At 46.3% G+C, this 19,808-nt stretch overlaps 5 protein-coding genes across 16 annotated transcripts; 3 read left to right on the plus strand and 2 right to left on the minus strand.

The window, feature by feature from the left end:
* The first annotated feature begins 78 nt into the window (after positions 1 to 78).
* Positions 79 to 7,699, plus strand: Rictor (rapamycin-insensitive companion of Tor). Of its 4 annotated transcripts, none has more exons than XM_077424508.1 (9): positions 79 to 356; positions 457 to 501; positions 1,000 to 1,156; positions 1,246 to 4,497; positions 4,688 to 4,817; positions 4,919 to 5,286; positions 5,531 to 5,633; positions 5,706 to 5,813; positions 6,175 to 7,699. In XM_077424508.1, exons 1-9 carry the CDS (start codon positions 296 to 298, stop codon positions 6,586 to 6,588), a joined length of 4,638 nt encoding a protein of 1,545 aa, XP_077280634.1. In that variant the 5' UTR covers positions 79 to 295; the 3' UTR covers positions 6,589 to 7,699. The 4 variants fall into 4 exon arrangements, with proteins under 4 accessions (XP_077280634.1, XP_077280650.1, XP_077280644.1 ...); XM_077424524.1 differs by having other exon boundaries at positions 5,585 to 5,633; XM_077424518.1 differs by having other exon boundaries at positions 4,952 to 5,286.
* On the plus strand, positions 7,559 to 8,653 carry Emc4 (ER membrane protein complex subunit 4). Its single transcript, XM_077425464.1, has 3 exons — positions 7,559 to 7,699; positions 7,977 to 8,248; positions 8,321 to 8,653. Exons 1-3 carry the CDS (start codon positions 7,632 to 7,634, stop codon positions 8,515 to 8,517), a joined length of 537 nt encoding a protein of 178 aa, XP_077281590.1. The 5' UTR covers positions 7,559 to 7,631; the 3' UTR covers positions 8,518 to 8,653.
* On the plus strand, positions 8,402 to 19,633 carry Wdr59 (WD repeat domain 59). 9 transcript variants are annotated; one of them, XM_077424619.1, is made up of 21 exons: positions 8,402 to 8,543; positions 13,771 to 13,911; positions 14,007 to 14,056; positions 14,293 to 14,425; positions 14,541 to 14,754; positions 14,827 to 14,960; positions 15,041 to 15,190; positions 15,265 to 15,424; positions 15,510 to 15,589; positions 15,670 to 15,736; positions 15,802 to 16,010; positions 16,081 to 16,344; positions 16,421 to 16,571; positions 16,629 to 16,822; positions 16,913 to 17,052; positions 17,126 to 17,344; positions 17,598 to 17,724; positions 18,239 to 18,268; positions 18,752 to 18,912; positions 19,060 to 19,313; positions 19,414 to 19,633. In XM_077424619.1, the coding sequence occupies exons 2-21, from the start codon at positions 13,864 to 13,866 to the stop codon at positions 19,551 to 19,553; spliced, it is 2,925 nt and encodes a 974-aa protein (XP_077280745.1). In that variant the 5' UTR covers positions 8,402 to 8,543; positions 13,771 to 13,863; the 3' UTR covers positions 19,554 to 19,633. The 9 variants fall into 9 exon arrangements, with proteins under 9 accessions (XP_077280745.1, XP_077280754.1, XP_077280736.1 ...); XM_077424628.1 differs by lacking the exon at positions 8,402 to 8,543 and adding an exon at positions 12,940 to 13,075; XM_077424610.1 differs by lacking the exon at positions 8,402 to 8,543 and adding an exon at positions 13,210 to 13,570 and having other exon boundaries at positions 13,654 to 13,911.
* Positions 8,610 to 9,429, minus strand: LOC143908177 (short transmembrane mitochondrial protein 1-like). Its single transcript, XM_077425594.1, has 3 exons — positions 9,254 to 9,429; positions 9,142 to 9,195; positions 8,610 to 8,901 (listed from the first exon to the last, which is right to left on the minus strand). The coding sequence occupies exons 1-3, from the start codon at positions 9,341 to 9,343 to the stop codon at positions 8,824 to 8,826; spliced, it is 222 nt and encodes a 73-aa protein (XP_077281720.1). The 5' UTR covers positions 9,344 to 9,429; the 3' UTR covers positions 8,610 to 8,823.
* On the minus strand, positions 9,753 to 12,430 carry Maf1 (repressor of RNA polymerase III transcription Maf1). Its single transcript, XM_077425357.1, has 5 exons — positions 11,684 to 12,430; positions 11,426 to 11,575; positions 10,978 to 11,259; positions 10,685 to 10,804; positions 9,753 to 10,598 (listed from the first exon to the last, which is right to left on the minus strand). Exons 1-5 carry the CDS (start codon positions 11,764 to 11,766, stop codon positions 10,526 to 10,528), a joined length of 708 nt encoding a protein of 235 aa, XP_077281483.1. The 5' UTR covers positions 11,767 to 12,430; the 3' UTR covers positions 9,753 to 10,525.
* Positions 19,634 to 19,808: the final 175 nt, after the last annotated feature.

The following is a 19,808-nucleotide window of genomic DNA, read 5'->3' on the forward strand; positions in this document are numbered from 1 at the left end:
GCTGTCGCTCCGCTCGACGCGCGTGAATCGTGACGCGCGCGACGCGCGACGCCCCGGAGTCGGAGTCACGGCCGACACGTTCGTCGATAGGGCGCTATCGTATCGACTCGCGGCTCGCGGTCAAGAATGACATATCGCGACGCGCGGGTGACGCGCGACGACCACGCGCGCACCGGGAGGAGCGTCGTCGAGCGGGAGCAGCGCGACCGCGACGGTTGAAAAGGGAGAGAAGCCCGAAGCGGAACCCACGTCGCGCGGAACGTTTTAAGCCCGGGCTCCGGTCGGACGTCGGACGATGGCAATCTCGAATTGGACGATGTGGGGTAGGAGCCTACGCACCGGCCGATCTCGTCGAAGTGCGTGTGCACGGCACGTGCAGTTGATAATTGAAAGTCGATCGCGCGACGATACGTAGCGTTCGCTCCACGCGTCTTGATTTGTTTTCTTTGATTGCAGGCCGCCAGGACGAGGACAACTGCGTGCAGCTCGATCTGTCAAGAGGTTAGTTACCTAACCTGCCTATGCCTACCCGCGGTCGCGGATCCTACCCTCCTCTCCCTCTCCATCGACGACGGCCGTTTGGGACCGCCTCGCAGCCTGCTCGCACTTCCGTGTATTTATTTACCTTTCGCCTGGCGAGAGCACGCAATGTTGCGCAACGTCTCGGTCCCGGGATCGGCGACCGGTTCGCGCCGCGTGTTTTTCACGCCGAAAAATGCTGATACGTTCGAGAGTTTAGAACGTATTCGTATCGGGCCTGACCTGAAAACGGAAAAGGTCAGAGAAAGAGAGACGGTATCTGGGGGACCGGTCGGTCGACCGTCGACTCTGCTTCAAACTTTATCGTCCCGTTTTCAGATCGGTCTGTGTGACAATATTGCGCAATTATCTTAGCTGGTCTTTCTTTGCCTGAAAATGCACGGCGAGGCACGATTGTCGCGATTGTCATTACCTTTCCTTACGAATTGTTCGCGAGAAGAAACGCTTTATGTTTTGTAGGATTAAAGGAGAACGTTAAGGAGGTCTTGACTAATCTTTGCCAGCGGCGCAATGTTCCGAGCGTAAAGAAGCTAGCGTATCTCAATGCTATTGTTAAGTTGATTAGCGAAATCGACGCGCCAGATTATGGATATTCGGCAGAGGATCTGTTCCGTTGGTAAGAATAATCCGCTGACGACTAGATTTCTCGAGTCTTAAAGACTTTGATTGTCGATCACTGATCGCGCAACAATGTTTTTTTTACAGTTTACGCGTGGCGCTGGTCCACGAGGCGACGCAGGTGCGCGCCGCCGCCTTACGGGCGGTCCGTTACATGCTCGAGAAGGAGCAGGATGTCGTCGCGATCAACAGGCTGCAGTACCCGTACTTCTTGGCGCGTAGCATGGACGTTAATCTGCGTAACGAGATGGAGAGGATACAAGCTCTCCGACTCGTCAGGAGGATCCTGGTATTAGCCCCCAAGCATTTTAGTTCCGTGCTAGCGAGATCCCTGATCAGTTTAACGAACGGTGGCATAGAGGAGAGGGATCGTGCATTTAAAGCGTTTCTAGCGGTCCTGTGCGAGTTGGGTGTCTTGAACTCGAATCTGCTGATAAGCTGCGGCGGCGTTGGTGCGCTGGCCAGGGCCGCGATGACCGGGCAGAGTAGTATCGCGGTCGAATCCGTCGTCGGGGTGCTGCTGCGACTGCTCAACAATCCCGATACGCGCGGCAGCGTCTCCCTCCTGTGCTTTGCCGCGCCCTACTGCGAGCTCCATTCCTTGAGCATGGAGAGAACCAAGGAAGAGCGCGAACAGAGATTCGCCGCCAGTAAACTAGCCCTGCTGAGCATCCTGCGCTCGTATCCGGGCGTCCTTCACTTCTGCCGACCGGACAATAATTCGGGTCTCAAGGCCATCGCGGATATTCTATACGTGGACCAACTGGAGGTGCGCGGCGCCGTTCTGGAATTACTGTACGAGCTACTGGACCTGCCATTGCCCACGTGGACCGATGAACCGGACGTCGCGCTGGCCGCGGTGGATCCCAGCAGATCGCGGGACTCGTGGAAGCTGTCGGAGGGCTTTGTCGCCGCCGAAGGAAAATTCATCCTGCCATCCCTGTCGTCGCACAGTCCCAACATCACGGAGATACACTCGGCGTTGTTGGTCTACGTTCTTCTGGAATGCGGTCTGCACCGAGCCCTCGCGGAAACCATTGTCTCCAGCGACACGTTTATCTCGGTGCGCGCGGCGGTACTGCTAGGTGCGTTGCTGCACCTCGCGCATTCCCTTCTACCATCCGAGCTCTGCGATCTTACGCCACCGTTGCCTAATCTATTGGAGCACGCGAGTGCCGGTAAGCATCAGGCATTAGCGGCGGTCACCATTCTCGAGCGAATGCACACCACGATGCGACGTAGGCCGACCCCGGCGAGTCTCTTCCTCGATCGTATTCTTCAAGCGGGCACCTGGCTACGTCCGATCCTGCCGCGGCGTCAACGGCCATCCGGCAGGCACTGGCTGCGAATTGGCAGAGAGTCGCCGATCACGCCTCTGCTGAAGGATGCGCAGGTGCTCAGCTCGAAGGACGCTCTTGCGTGGAACTGGCCAGTGGTGCGGGCGATTCTACGATCGCGCGAAGATGCGACGCGAATCCTTCACGATTCCGATCACCGGCTGTTCGTGAAACGACTCGTGCGTTACTTCAAACCGTCGTGGAACGGTTACAGCAGAGTCGAGCTGGGCACGAGCGCAACGTTGGCACGCGAGGCGACTCTCGCCGGCTGCGATTTGTTGAATTGTTTGTTGGAACTGCACGAACCGGAAGGCGCGCGACTGCTCAACGAGCTGATCGAAGACATCGCTGAGCAGATCGGCAACATTCGCACCGCCGAATCTGCGCACGATTGCCTGTTCTCGCCGCGTCACATGTCCACCACGTGTTGCCAGAAGTACTTCCTGTTTCTCGGTCAGTTGAGTCATTCGGCCAAGGGCACGGTGGTTCTCAAGAGTTTCAACCTGCTGGAGAAGCTGCAGGATCTCGCGTTGGCCACTAATCACGACTGCTACGTCAAACTGATCGTCTCTAGCTTGGATTACTCTCGGGACGGTCCCAACAGGAAGGTACTGAGCAAGATCATCTCCGAGGCGACGTTGTGGAGCACGCGCCTCTACACCGCACAGTTCCTACGGCTGATTCTTCGTGCCAGAATGACGGATGCCGTACGCTGGGCGATGACGTTGCTGGCGGACCGATTGTCGGACAGCTACACAGCCGTGGCGTTGGCCGCTCTGGAGGCGCTACACGAGGCCTGCGACGAAACCGAGTACCTGGAGGCATTGTTGCAACAGGGTGGACAGTCACGCGATTGGGACAAGTGGTTGCAGCACCTGGGCGACAAGGGTTATCTATTGAAGATCCGACTCTATTCTCTTCAGCGGGGTTTCGCGAGTCTCGCCGCACCTTCCGAGGAGTTGGAGAAGTGGATCGGGCCCGGTGGTTTCGCCGAGCGATACGTGGGTCTCGTGGAAGGGGAGATGCACGATGCGTTGACGCGTCGTCAACGCGACGAGACCGGGAGCTACCGGAGAAGGCCCACCAGCGACGTGGCGATGACGCCGCGGGATATCTACGTGCCGCCGCATCTGATCGGTCAGCTGGCGCAGCACGATCTCGGGATGCAATTACTGTTACGTCGCAACGTGATACAGCGTTTCGCTCGAGTGTTGCAGCGATTCAAGCTGGAGTTTGGCGGTCGCGATTCAGAGTCCAACTCGCGAGGTGCCAGAACAAATCGTCTCGCCGCTATGGCAGCAGCGACGGCAGCCTCCGCTGCCGTCGACGATGTCTGTATCGTTTCGGAGGAGTCGGGAACGGATGAAGCCGTCGAACAGTGCAGCCGCCTCGAGACCATCCCCGATTACGAAACGGTGGAGAACGAGACGCGCGATACCACGAGTCAACCGCGAACGGAGTCACTGATGGAGATCCGTCGTAAGACTAGCGTGGACGATTCCAGACACACTACTCCGGAGCGAAGCTGGAGGCTGGAGACCGAGTCGTCGCGCGACGACCACTTTGTCGGCCCGAACGGCGGCATTCTCAAAGTCAAATCGGCTCTCTGGGCTCTCGGCCACGCGGGCACGTCCGTCGCGGGCGTCGAACACTTGAACCATTTGGGTATCATCGAGATGATTACGTCCATGGCGGAAACGTGCCCGTATTACTCGGTACGCGCCACCGCGATGTACGCTCTTAGTCTGATCGGCACCACGCGAGCTGGAGCCGACACGCTGGTCAACTTCAACTGGCCGTGCGTCAGGCATCGACGCGGTGACAACTGGCCCGTGGTACCGCCCTCGACCAGGTATCCTATGCCAAGTCCGATTCCTGTGCAGCGACATCACCGTAGCCTCAGCGACGGCAAACCGGAACTGCTCGAGCCGATCGTGCGCCGCACCAGGAATCGATCCGAAAGCGCGGCCACGGATCTCGAGGCGCGACGATACTTCCTTTCGTAAGTGAATCGATTATAGACGAAAAAAATACATATCGAGAAAAGATTGAAATCATTTTAATCTGAAGTGGATTTTCTAAATGGAAACTTAATTGTCGAAATATCATAGCTTAAGGATTTTTTTTTACTTTTATTTTTACTTAAAATTTAAAGAAAGATAACGTTGCGTTTTCTTCTGTTTTTTTTTCAGAGAGAGAGGCGAAACCCCGAGTCCCGTTTCAAGTATTCAAAGACTAAGCCAACAAGATGCTGAAGGATATGCACGACTACGTAGTTTACAACGCCATCGCCGACCGAGTTATTCTCAAAGTAGTTTAGAAGTACGTGAAGAATCGTGCCTATACACCTTTGGAAACACGATTCAACGGCGTCTGCGAAAAAAACAACACGATGGACAACAATCGATTCTTTCTTCTTGCAGATGTATAGTTTAGACGGCCGTCTCTCGTTGCAGAGTCTGTCGGAGTACGATTCATCCCGCAGCTGGATTGCGGAGAACGCGGTTCTCACACCGACGCCACCTCCTCCGGAGGATGACAATGAGAACGTGTTTTACATGGGTGTCTGCTTGCCGAGGAAACTGCTCACGATCTTCCCCGAGCCTCCTCAGCCATCCCAGCCAACCATTCTTGAGGATAGTATCAGGTCCGAGTTGGAGACGACAGAGATCGACGAGGAGTCCAGTTCGGAGTGCGACGCCGATACCGAGCATTGCCGCACGTGTCTCGTTTGCAATCACGGCAAAAATGGCAAAGACGCTGGTACGGAGCAGGATGTGAAATTGCGAAGGTAAACGAAAACGCGATCTTTTAGCAGAGTACTCGTACGTTAAAGGTAGAAGATAAATATAGTTGAAATGCAATGAAAAAATCGCTCGAGAGGTAGAGAAAAATTAAAATCAGAAATTTGAAATTATAGTTCTTAATTAATTCAAATAAGATGAAGTACTTTTTTGTTGTTTTTTTCACGTCTAAACGCGAATGATAAAAATGTAACGAAATACGTTGCATCTAATTCGGTCATGTTTGTATAGAGAAATACTTAGGCACACTCAACGCCTTGCAAACCCAGTGTGGTATCGTTACAGTCGTCAATCGTTACTTAGACTGAGACAGCGGTATCCCGAAAAATTTCAGGTATCGTACGTTTTGTTCCTTCCGATGTCTCATCGTGCAGGAGTGTCCTTTACGCATGTTCGCTTTTTGCAGGATACCTGCTTGTTTTCGGACGTAGCTGCTCGCCTAGGCAGCGGTACGTACAGAATGCCAGCGCGGCGATTTCTGCAAGAGCTGTTTCTGGATTCTCCATTCGACGCGGTAAGTTCTTTCCGACGCACGCTCCCGTGTGCCGACACTCGCGTAATCGCACGACTCTCGCGATTGCTTAGCGTTTGCGTCAGCGTTATTTTATAGTTGGGGCAACGGGAAATCGGTTGAAAAGGAATCGTTAAATAATAAAATAATAAAAACTCGAAGAACTCGTTTCCAAACTTGTCATTAGCGCTGCAGCGTGACGATATTTATGAGTCTCAATAACTACATTAAACCTGTCTACTATCAGATTCTTCCCGCCCTCTAGATTTACTTACACAACTATTATATACTTAAGAAAATTAAGATATATATACACGAGCCTCCCTTTTTCTCTTCGATTGAAAGATAACTTGTGATTTTGCAGCTCTACGTCGAACCAGTCAACATCCTGAAGATACCGATTGGCACGGAGGAGAATCCTCTGCAATCACCTGTTCCTAGCTCCGAGGCTAGCCCTCGGCAGCAGTCTGTAAGTCCCGCGGAGGGCAAGATTAACGGAAGACTTACTCTGACTGAGATACAAACGGCGCAACTGGCGTCGGTTGCCGAGGAGGGCTCCTCGACCGGTGGCGACGGCGGCAGCGGCGAATCGTGCAACGCCGGACATCAACGTAAAAAGAAGCCTCCGGAGGTCGTGCGTACGTCGCAAGAGCGGCGCACCGATGAGAAGATCATAGCCGAGATCCTAAAGCCAGAAGAGCGAATACGTTTGTCAAAGAGTTCCGATAGGTCTTTAAAAGTATCAGGTACAAACACTGCCATCAGCCTTGATTCGTAGTTTCGAATTCACGATCACGACTGCGCGCGTGTACGTACGTACTTGCGTGTGTGCGTGCGTACGTGCACGCGCGCGTATGCTGTGTGTACATATTTTGTATTAAAATGATAATGATATATATATAAAGATAATAAATGACACATATACACATACATACACATACACACACTGCCGGCAATCAGACGTATCCTTACGCATATTTCAAATGTTTCTTATTCTTGTGCGCCTCGCGTCTATCTCTACATAACTATTCATCAATCCTAGGATTACGCATGTTTTTGTACACTCTCTTGGAGACAGCCGAATATTTTTATCACACGGGTCTCGTAAAATTGCAGACTTCTCAGCGGAATTTTTTTTCCAGAGAGATTCCAGACATAGAATATGATTGTAAAATCAAAATTTTCAAGTCTGTTTGCGTTAAATTGTAAAATACAAATGTAAGGAGAAATGGTCAATGTAATGACTTTCCCAAGTCTCTGTTCTCAGACTTTTGTGTGTAGTCCGCGGGTTGATGACCGATTAACTCGTATTTTATATCTGTATCGTATGTCCCGTTGTAATATATCGCATTATTTTTTAATGTCGCGCAATCGAGACTTTTTCTTTGCGAAGATGCGACGAGAGGCCGCGTAACGTTGCTAGTTTTATACTTAATATTACAATTTCATTTTTCTATTTATACGCATTAATTTATGTATCGTGTATACGATGAAAAAAAGATGAAAAAAATAAGGAGCAGGATGTGTGAAATATCAACAAATGCGTCTACGTATCTCGCATCTCCCCTTTTTTCTCCACCTAGTTCATATCATGTTCCCGATTCCCGATTTCTTCGACGTTGCCGGTCGAGGCACCACGTTGTTGACGCTACCGACCGCCCTGCGTTCTTCGAGAAATCCGCTAGTCGGCGCTTAGCGTCGCGAATCTCTGCTCCGGATTCCGTATTCCGGATGTCACCGATCATTCGCGTCATCGTGCGCCGTCCATAATCATTCGTCAAGGAGACGAACAATACGGGTTCGCTAGCGCGAATAATCCCGATGACGATGACGGCGAGCTCGAAGCAAGGTTCCAAGCGGTCGAAGTGGGCCCTAGACTTTTCGCACAGGTACGTAACCTAATCGGAGCGGATTTTATCCGAAGTACACGCGTCGGTTTAATGTATTTCGATCGCCGACGTCGGACAGCTACTCGCGCATTAAATATTAACGTTATATTAAATATTAAGTACGCGTCGCGCGTCCGTTCCTTCCAATTTTACCCTCTGCAACTTTTCGTGTGATTTCTGCATCTCCTCGATCGAAGGACGCTGCTGGAAAGAACAGCAGCCTTCCGCCTTTCTGGCGTTTTACAAGTGATTATTAACAAACGAAACGTCTTCGCAGAACGAAACAGGAAAAAAATACGGAGATACCTTCGCCACCAGGGTATACACCTACCGGTTCCCTCTTTCACAACGTGGAGTACATGAGGGAGACCGACTCCAATCACCTGATAATAAAGAAGTCCTGGGACCTGGCGTTGGGGCCCCTCAAACAAGTACCTATGAATCTGTTTATCTTGTACATGGCCGGTAGTTCCGTCTCGATATTCCCCATCATGATGGTCGGGATGCTCATCGTCAAGCCGGTCAAGGCGCTGTTCACGCTTCAGCAAAGTGAGTCGATCTGAAATTTGTCGAGCGTAAATGCTCAACGCCGTTCTATAATCACGTACTTCCTCTGCTCAGCGTTCAAAGTGATCGAAGGTACACACGCGTGCGGACAAAAGTTCGTGTACTTCCTAGGACAGTTAGTGAATATCGCGTTAGCTCTGTACAAGTGTCAGTCGATGGGCCTGCTACCGACGCACGCGTCCGACTGGCTGGCGTTCGTCGAGCCCCAAACGAGAGTGGAATACTCCGGCGGGGGTTTCACGTACATTTGATGCGAAGGGGTCGGTCAGGCGGCATTGTAAGTATTCGGCATACGCGCCCACGTGAATTATAGCTGAATTATACCGCAAGGACATGCGCGTCGTGCGTTTAAATATTGTTTATTAAAATAAAAGTATGGAAAAATAAGTGTGGCTCGTCTCTTTGTACATTACTCGAATACATATATACAGACGTATGAGTATATCGATGAGTTTCCTTGAGAGATATAGCTAAATGTTTACATTTACATCGTATCGATAATGGCGTACGTTCCGTCTTCTAGTATTGGAAGGGGTTCAGAGGAGATACGCGCTACACTACGGCTTCTTTTTATTCTCCTCTAGAAACTGAATTACTCGCTGATATAGTTTCGATGGCTCGTCCACTCGTGGCACCTGTGGAAAAAAACCATTCGTAGGAACTTCACGTGGCGTACTTAACACTTTGCGTGATTTTCAATTTCGGCTGATTCAAACGAGAGACAGCGAATGCGACGGATAACGGAACAAAATTGAAATATCGTTGCTTACACGAAGAAAGGAACCGATAGCGACTTACGTATATTTATTTTGTTATATATATATAAACCAATCAAAGTTGCAAGAACGTCTCTTAACTTATCGAAACCTGCGTACCTCATAATTTTGGGCTATGTATATTCCGGCGTATACTCCAATGCTCAGACTGATCTGCAAGTCATTATAACGTTAGAACGCGTTTTCGAAATCACGAGTTTTGTTTACATACCAGGAACCGGAGCATATTGAAGGTTCTCAATGCAGGCTTGTCTAACCCGAGAATCTCGTCCGCGCTGACACTCGCGAAATACCCAAACATTCAGACAGAAGTGCACTGACGTATATACTCGAGCATAAAACACGCGTGAACATGATCAGAAACACACGAAAAGCTAGTCGAGAGCTGCTGGTTACTTCATTTTTACATTTTCAGTGCTGGTTACTTTTCGTGACAGGAAGTACGGTTTGGTTTGTAACTATAGGTCTAGTTATTTCCGTTGCTCCAGAGCCGTTTTAACCCAGAGATCGAGAGAACGCGCAATTTTATGAAATTTTACATTTTTTATTATATTATTTCAATATTTCATTTTTAACACGATAGAGATTAAATAAATAAAAATATATTGGTACACTTCTAACGAATCTAATAATTTTTTAAGTAACATAAAGACTGCTATAAAATTGTAGATGAACAGTGTTATTTCACATGACTGAGAAAATATTGCATATAACAGAGTTATTATTGGATTTTATTACGTACAATTTACCTTCAAAATATATGTTTAATTTTATGTCAAGAGTAGTAACGTGATCACAAAGACAGAGAAGAATCCTCATAGCTTATAGCTTGCTCTAATAAATTTGTAAGGATTTTTCACAGAGGATATATATAATGTGGTATATAATATATATATATAGGCCCGTATTCTCAGATCACTTTTGCCATAAATGCGCGCATTTAGCATATAGTTTACGTTACATATACTATAGAATCTCAAAAATAAATGCGCACATTTTTCGATAAAAGTGAACTAAGAATACGGGCCATAATCTATACAATTCCTTAAAAGAAATTATTTCTCGCGAGAGATTTCGTTAAAAGGTATAGCAAAGTCAATATCGCTTAATAAACTACGAAAGTAAGATTTTTATCATCTAAGATTGCGTTCGAAAACCACGCTCTTAGCGCAAAGAACGTGCTCTGTCCTTGTTCAACTTTCCGTAAGTAACAAAGATAGAACGACGCTCGAGCGTCAAGAGCGTGGTTCTGGAACGCAGCCTAAGAAAAAGATTTTTTGCCGCGGGCGACGTATCAGTGACGACTGACAAACACAGAAATTCTAAAACAATCCAAAATAGCCCCGACTGATTTGGAATGAAAATCAGAGTAGTACGAAGATTCAAAGTTTAAAGCTAAGAATTGCAAATATGAATTCATGTATGTGTGTGTGTGTGTGTGTTTTTGTTGTTTACACGGTGTACGTGTACGCGGCCGAATGACCTAATAGCCGTCCTCGTCATCTTCATCCATGGCGAAGTCACTACCAACTCCAGAGTCCGGCACGTAAAGAGGGCTGCGAAGCAAAACGGATAAATTGCATTACAAAGTTAAAAGAAAAAAAAAAGAAACAACGTTCCAGAACCTTGTTCTAAAACCTACTTTATCGCTCTGCACGTGAAAAATACGATGCGCTTCAGCTTTTTGTTGTAGAAGAAATAATTGAAGGACCACAGGCATCCGTCTTCCCCAAAAGGATCTGACGCAAAGTCTGGATTGTAACTGTAAAGAAAGTCTCTTTCGCATTATTTCACCTTATTCTTACTTAGAAAAAAAAAAATCTGCACCGTACTCGACATCATAGGACGAAATTTAACTCAATGCTTAGAATTATGTACGTCCGACTTTTTTGTTTGACATTGAAGCAAGACGACAGCCAACAGCTGAGCGTTTACCTGTAAATATCACATCCGTGCAACGATATCTCTTTGTCAACGGCCGCCCAAAGAGCGGAACGTAATGAACGATAGTGCTCGCCCGCGGTAGCGTTGAGATTACCGTCGACCGCATTCATCGCCCATTGGAGACTCGGCTCTTTGCTGAACTCGTGGCTCTTGGCGTCCGAGAAATCGTAGTCCGGATTAAAGGTTGAATTTAACGTGGCGATGAGATAAAACAACGTCTTCCTGCTGATTGTGTCGCACAGCGGACCCTCTTCGTCACCGGAAACGCTGTGACTGCGCGTCAAAATGACAGCGTTATCAACTTATGGCCAAGTACGAGCGAGCAACGAAATCTTATCTCGAAAAATTAAGCGTAAATCAAGTTAGCTGGCATTAAACCGACCGAACGACATAAATTTCCGCGAGTACCGTTTAACGACAGATATCTCCCCCAAGATACCTCAAGCATCCCTGAGCCGGAGACGTTCCCAAGAATGTCTGCGGTGGTGACAAAGCTTGCAGATCGTGCGGCGTACCTCCCTGCTCCGCGTTGTATCGTTTGTACAGCTGCTTGTCGTTGGCCGTCATTTTGCAGGAGTAACTCTCGATCCTGCGACGATAAAGATTAATACGCGACGTAAATAACAACGAGACGACTCAAGATAAGTGTACGTAGGATCGATTGAAGATAACAAGGCCCGTGTTTCATTCGCGTTACCTCCCAATTATCTTGCTATCTCCAGTCTGGATGGACAAGGCACTGTTTATAGCTTCCAACTGCGTATTCTCCAGCAACTTCATCCCGTTGACGGTAGCGATCTCTCGGATTACGCGAAGAAACTGTGGCTCCTGCCTCGGAGATCTGGAAAGTGCGTTGCGTTCGGGACCACCCCCTTGGCTGGGCTTGCCCGGCTTACGACGTTGACATCTCGCGACGGCTCCGTCACGAGTCCTCGTTGCTCGCTGTTCAGGCGAATTCCAGATACGTTTGCTCAGATCGTCAACGGTCGGCCGTTCAGTACAAGCGAAACGTCAGGAAGCTTCTTTGACTTCGTTGACTTATCGGGTCGTTCAGCATCTCTCTTATGCGTATGAAAATTCCTTTCCTTTTCGAGTGCACGAGATTAATTGTCGACGTAGTGGTCTTCCCGGTTTCCTTGCTGTACTTGCACATTACAGATAGCTAATTAAGGATTTGACGGAGAGGGGGAGGTGATCAAGTTCCAGAGCGAGCTTGGCGAGCTCGAGATCAAGGCCCTCCGCTCCCTGAGGAGTCGCAGGCGAGTACTCGTCCTACGTGCGCTGCCCGCTACTTGACAAAGTCGAGAGAGAGAGAGAGGAGGGGGGCAGAGAAACGAATACACGGGATGCGAGCGAGAGCGAGAGACCGAACGATGACGCGACGCGCGACGTGACGCGACGCGACGCGAATCCACCGATAAACAAAGGTGCGCTCGCCTCCCTTTCCTCGAAAGGAGATTCGGCTCGGGGAAAATTATCGTCTCTTCGGCGAAGGCCGCGCGAAAAGGAACGAACGAAAGCACACACTCGCACCGCGCGCGTACGCACACGGAGCACACAGGAGACAATGAATTACACGGTGGCTCCCGGATTGACAGGAGACGTCAAATCTCAGCCTCGAGCCTCGAGAGCGCCTAATCCGCTTCTCGCGCGATGGGAAAGGAGCGGCAGATACTGCAGAGAGAGAGAGAGAGGGCGAGATATATATATATAAATATATATATGTATATGCCGAGAGAAGACACAGTGCCTCACGCGTAGCGCCCGCTACTGACGATAACAATCCATAATCACAATCACGGACATTTTCGCTCGCTGCTGATACGTAGTATCACGGTCACTGTCGATCCTCCACCTCCTTGAAGCGCGGTGGCACTTTGCCGATCTCTCGTCGAACAACCCGTCCCGCACTCGACCTTCCTTGCGCGCGAGACGCGCGAGACCCCGACCAGTTTACAAACTTCGATCTCCAATTGCGTTGCGACTCGGTGTCAGCCCGCGTTCACCGCGCACGTAGAGTCCGTGGAGACGCAACGCGCAACGGCACGTATTTGTGTGTGCGAGCGCGAGTCGGGTGTGAGAGTGGTGGGTGAGTATCGCGCGTATGTATGTACGTATGTATGTCGTACGTGACAGAAATAGCAACAGTCGGGGAGGAGAGAGGGGGGACGTATCGTTCGTATCCCTTTTTCTCGCTCGCGCGCGCGCGTCCACCGCGAGAGCGTTGCGACTGAACTTGACTGGAGGGGGGAGGCACGCGTACGTACCAGCCAATCGCGTTACGTCAGCGACGCGCGCGTGTGCGTAAGACCGTGACCCACGTGACCAGAGTTCGTCTCAAATATCGGCAGAGAGGAGGTTGGGGGAGACGAACAAAGTCCAATTTAAAAATGAAATTCATTTGAACCAGATCCACTTCTTTTTATCCTTCGCGACGTCTTATTTAATTTAATAGAATTTTTCGAATTTTAACGCAAGCGTAAAAACGTAAACGATATTGTTACAGAAATAAATGATGCGTCAGAGGTCGAAGATTATATTTTAGCAATGGGTGTGAAAAAATATTTAAATATTATTTAACAATGTGTGTATACTGGCAACGAAATATTATGTATTTTTTCAATATTTCCGTTCGATGCTATTTTAAAACATCTTTTGTGTATATAGAACATCCTGTGTGTATTACGTGGGCATGTGACATATGTGTGTGTATATGGAAGTAGTAAGCAGTGATTTAACTGTGGCGCGCACGTCAGGCTTGTATTCTAAATTCTAACCTCGCAGCTCGCAGGATCAGCGCAGCATCGTGAAATCGATTCGGGATGGTGTGACAAGTGACAACTTGCGGACAGAGGCTTAAAAATTGATTTAGTTAAAATGAAACGAAACAGCGACTATGTGGTCACGGAGCACCGCGATTTACAGGTTGGTGAAGAAAAGCGTGATTTCTCGCGTCAGAAATATCGACTCCTATCGCACCGGAGAGAAACGATTGTTTATTCCCTTTTTTTTGTGTCTAGGCCAACACTATGGCGGTGGACGCGACCAGTAATTACGTTCTGTTGGCCGGGTAAGTAGCCCTTAAAATCAACGATCACCTGCGACACAGGTGTTCGTTGATATTTACTAATTTGTAAATAATTAGCCGAGTCTTCGGTAGAGAAAGATTATCTCGAAGATTTTCTTCAAACTCACGTGTTTTATGTGAGAAAAAGATTTCAATCGCTTTGTTTCTATCCAAATGACCTGCCGTTGTTGTTCCTAAAGATGCAAAAATTATCTGTATTCTTTTTGCCTCCTTTACAGACGTAGATACTTGGGGGTGAAACATTTGGACGAGGATGTAAACACAAAGAAATTCCAGCGACAGAGCAAATACGAGGTTGGCTCTGCCGAATGGAACCCGTGCGACTTGACGTGCCACTTGTGTGCGATTTCTGTAAGATCTCGCATATCTTTTATGTAAAAATATGTGCATATATGTATTGCCATTTAAATTTATATTATTGGATGAACTCTGGGAAGAAAAAATATATAAAATAATTTTCTTTTAGAGCAACACGCGAATCGAAATATTGAATTTTAATGGAGCAGGAGGATACGAGCTGCAAACTATGCTGAGCTTGAAAGCCCATACGCGGGTAGTTAGCGATCTGAACTGGCATCCCAAAGAGCCAGATATCATTGCTTCTTGCAGTATCGACACGTTTATACATATCTGGGACATAAGAGATCAGAGAAAACCATGCGTGTCCCTGTCTGCGGTTGGTAAGATAAAAGACGTACCTGGATGATTCTTCGTTAATTGAGAAAATAAACGTTTTTGCCTTTTTCTTAAAGCGGGATCGTCCCAAGTACGTTGGAATCCACTGTCGTCGCATACCTTGGCCACGGCGCACGACGGAGATGTCAAGATATGGGACCGGCGGAAGGCAACGAGCCCTGTACAGTACATAACGGCTCATTTGACAAAAGTAAATAGCTTTGTTACAAATGCATAGCGTAGGTCGAGTGATTTTTACAAGAAAGTGTCCAAGTCAAAGTCAAATTTTAGATACATGGTTTAGATTGGTGTCCCTTTCAACAAAATCAATTGGCAACGTCGAGTCAAGACTGCACCGTCAAGATCTTCGATATTATAAATCCGCGCAGGGCCGAGAGCATTTTGACGACAAATTCTCCTGTATGGAGAGCAAGATACACGGTAAGAACACGGATATGGAATAGTTTTTATTGCAGCTGCTCCGTATGATGCGTCATTCGTAAATTTTTGTACAGCCCTTCGGGGAGGGTTTGGTGACGATAGTGGTGCCGCAATTACGACGTGGAGAAAACAGTCTTTTACTATGGAACACGTCAAACCTCAGCGCGCCAATATATACGTTTGCGGGCCACACGGATGTCGTGCTCGAGTTTCAATGGCGGCATCTGAAACTAGGTTGTTATACAAATTATTGAAAGCACGTTATAAAAATAAATTATAAAAAGTACGTCGCTACAATTCTGTTCGTATCTGCTCGTAGAAAACAGCGAGTTTGAACTCGTTACATGGTCCAAGGATCAATGTCTGAGGATATATAAAATCAGTCCATTCATAAAGAAAGTAAGACTGTAACTTATCTTTCTCACAATTTTGTGGGTTGTAAAAAAATGCGAACAATAGAAATATTTTCTTATTTTCAGTTATGTAGCAATGGTATGGACGATGGCCTGTCAGTTTATAGCCAGTATTCCGAAGAGAACAATTTAAGTACGTAGGACACGTTGCGGTATTTCTGTGACGAAATTTTTTGTATACGAGAAATTTCTTTGCAGGAACCTTGCAGTCCGTTCAAGAATTGCAGCTGAACACTTCTCAGAGCGAGCCTGAGATAAATTACATTACAACCAAAGTAGATGAGCCTGTGCCGCAGTCTGAAACGATCAGCCTCCCGGACAGTTCCAAAAAAGTCTCATCTCCCACTCAGCCAAAGAGTTTGCAGCAGGAATTTTCCCTGATAAATATGAATATACCAAATATAGAGGTAACGTTGCTTTAGACGCGCGAGGTTACCGATCGATTTCAAACAACCAACTGTTCACATTTCGATTCAGGTGAACGCGATGGACGTGGTGGAGAGGAGCTGTACGATAACCGCGTGCACAAAGAACTACAATGTGATATTAAAAGTAAATTTCCCCGTTAATTATCCGTGCAGTGCGCAACCGACGTTTCAGTTTTGTCCCGGTACAACCATCGACAATACGACGATGACCAAGCTGCTGAAGGTTCTCGTGCAAACCGCTCAGCATCGCGTCAAAAAGAATAGATCGTGCTTGGAACCGTGTCTCCGACAACTAAATTTAACTTTGGAGCAAGTAAGCGGATCTCTTCTCTTCTCTCGAATTAACGTAGCGTTCGAATAAAAATTTTCATTTGTGTCGTGCTCGCCAGATGTGCAAGAAGGACGAGGACGAGAGCGGTCATTTGGTGTACCACATGCAGGATAACAGCAATTTCCTGAGTTCTCCCAATATCTGCGCGAATTATCAGGATTCTTATATACCGTTTCCTAGAACGTCCGGCGCTAAATTTTGTTGCGTAGGTGCGTATACACTCTACGTTTTTTAACTTTGCATTTTTCTAATCGCTTTCTGGACAGGTATCCTCGTTTGTTTCGGCCGTCCCTCCTACGCGAGAAGATCGTCATTGAAACCGGGAGATGCGACACCCAGAGCACTGTCCGCCCTGGACAATAGCATCGGTAACGGCGAACCTTTCATGCATATGTACCGAAGTTCCTACGTGCCAACTAACGATAACATGTCTATCAGCTCGTATTACTTTCAAGATCGTGTAAGGAATATATTTGAATTGATCAAAATAAGAGTACGTATGTCGTGTGTTATAATATATACGTTATCTATGTAACCACAATTCTATCAGCAGAAGGACCTTCGACGTGGATTGCACAGCACGGGTAGAATGCACGATCGTTCGTATTTCAAGAATTGCCACCCGATGGTTATGATATACGATGTTTCGTCGTTATTCTTCGTTAATAAGGAACTCGCCGAGAAATATACGTGAGTACGACAATTATATTATGTTGTTCAACCGCGTTTTGTAAATCTATGAAAATATTTTATTTCTTTTTAGAATCAACACTGCTGACATTTCGGCCATGTATAAGCACAATGCGAACGTGGCTGCTGCGGTGGAAAGGCCCGACTTAATTCAGACTTGGTGTTTAGCTGGTTTAATCATTTCGCAGCCACCGTCCAATACTGAGCAGAACTCTTGTCAATCGGGCCATTCTCCCGATATCAATGCTCCATGGACCCTACACCCCTGGGGCCAAAACTTAATTCATTTCTTGTAAGTAGTGCTCTTGATTTTATTACCGTATTATAATAATTAAAATTATATTCAGAAAGATGATATATCGAATTCAAATAGTATTAAATCGAATAATAGAATAATTTTTAAATTAATAGTTAATTTTTGACATATAGACTTTAAAAAAGGATTTATTTGAAAAAAATTCAACTTAGATATGCGATGTCTTCGTAGATTATTGGTCATCAATCGTAACATATTTACTCCATATATGTAATTACTTTGTATTTAGAATACAGCATTACGCTGAGCAGTCCGATGTTCAAATGGCTGGCATGCTGAGCTGCGCACTTAGCTACCGATCCGAGAACACCGATGCTTCGCAAACCAAGTTGACTAGCAAATCTGTGAACGTCAGTGTAAGTATGCAATTTGTGCGAAAGAGCAAAAAGCGCGGGTTGTGTGTCACTTGAAAATTTTTTCTCACACGAGTACTCACGATGCGGCAATGACGCGACCATTTGTCCCGTAAACTTGACGGGAGAAATTTAATGTACATTACGTGTTTACCGACATTTTCGCTTTCTATTCTGCATACGCGTGTCCCGGTATTTGATAAGAATGGAGATTTTTACGCACAGCACAGTGTCCCTTTCTTCCGATGCGTGAGAGAGAATATATGACGTTTTTTTTTCTTTAGAGTGACGTGTAATTTGTATAAATGTTTGATGTGTGTGAATACGGCGATACAGTATGCATATTTAATCACAAATAATGAACCACGAGCGATGATTAAAATTTTAATTTTCCATGCATTATCATATAATGGTAGATATCATATTGTGTGTGTGTGTATCGGCGTATATCTTTATTTTTATATTTTCCAATTATATGCATATCGCTGCTAACGATATAATGTTACGTTTGTTATAGAGGCTTTCCATAAGAAAATGGTGGTTAAAGGTAAGATCTCTGAGTTTGGTTAAAACAAAATGTTTGGAATATTGGATTTGGTTTCTAGGATTCTCTATACAATCAATATCTTGTGCTCGTTTCTCAGCATCGGACTGAAAGTATTACCACTACATTGCATTACATATTTGTATGGACGCGATTGATAAAAGAAAAAGGAAAAATAACGTGTATAGTAACACATTAATTTTTCGAAAGTAACAAATTGCAGTTAGTGGTTAAACGACATGTGCTGTTTGTCATAATTAGTTATACGTATACTTCATATAAACAAGTGATCGTCATCTCTCTATGAAGAGAAATCATGTAGAGAGTAGTTTCATTAATAATAACACATTACGACCGACTTGTGTAATCGCTAACGTTAATTGCTGTGCGTGTGTTGTATATCGTGTACGTGTGTATTATATAATTGTATATGGTTGACATATGTATCTGAACTGTGAATCTGTTCTATTCAATATATCCTTGCAGCCTGGTGGTTCGCCTTATCACACAATACATTTGGCAGATACCACGTTAGAGGGATGGAATTTTCAGAATCTGAAGCAACACCGGTCAAACTCATGGTCGGAGTCGTTGGATGATTTAAAAGTCATCCAAGACAGCTTTGGGGATTCGGCGAAAAACATTAAGTATGTTTCTTGCACTGACGCGTTTGAGGGATCGTAAAGAAAGATGAAAGCTATTTTAAGTATCTTCTTTCGAAATGCCTTTCGAAATTTCTGTGATTGCGCGAGAATATTTCAGATTGTAGTATTAATGCCGAATATCTTATGCAGATTGTTTGATGAGAAATACACGGCGTTGTACGACGGTTACAAGAAGGCGTATGCCGAGGCGTTACACAGGTGGGAGTTGTTGGACGCTCGGGCGCAGGTGTTGAAACACCTGAGCGCGTCCTTGATCGACGTGCGGAAGGACGTCGAATTGCAAAACGAGTGTCGAATCTGCGGCAAGATCAGCCCAGGTCCGCAGTGCGCTAATTGCAAGGGGTTGAGCTTCCAATGTATCGTTTGTCACGTTACAGTCAGAGGTTCGTAGCTTTTTGTCTAAACTGATTCGATATATATAATAGGTATTTTAATTATAATCTTAAATAAACTTAAAAGTTTTGTTTTTGTTGAAAAATCTAGGTGCAAGTAACTCTTGCATGTTTTGCGGCCACGGTGGACACATTGAGCACTTAGCGGCGTGGTTCGCTAAAGAGATAGTATGTCCTACGGGCTGCGGTTGTCATTGCTTGCAGGAAAATTCAGCGCTATTTAAGATATAAGTAATGTAGACGAAATTGTACATAATCATGATCTGTGATAGCCATTGTTGCGAAAGAAGAATAAATTTCTTTTTATTCTATGTACAGTCGACAACTTTGCCCAATTAAAAAATCATTGATCAAAGACGAATAAATCGAAGATGACAAAAAATTAAATATTTAAATGATTTTACGATATTATATATATAAGACACATAGATTTGAGCTGAATTAGACATCTACAAATTATTTTCGTTTAAGGTTGTTAAGATTGTT

This window comes from Temnothorax americanus, unplaced genomic scaffold (genome assembly GCF_048541705.1).
Source record: "Temnothorax americanus isolate GAGA-0224 unplaced genomic scaffold, ASM4854170v1 Scaffold11, whole genome shotgun sequence".
NCBI lineage: Eukaryota > Metazoa > Arthropoda > Insecta > Hymenoptera > Formicidae > Temnothorax > Temnothorax americanus.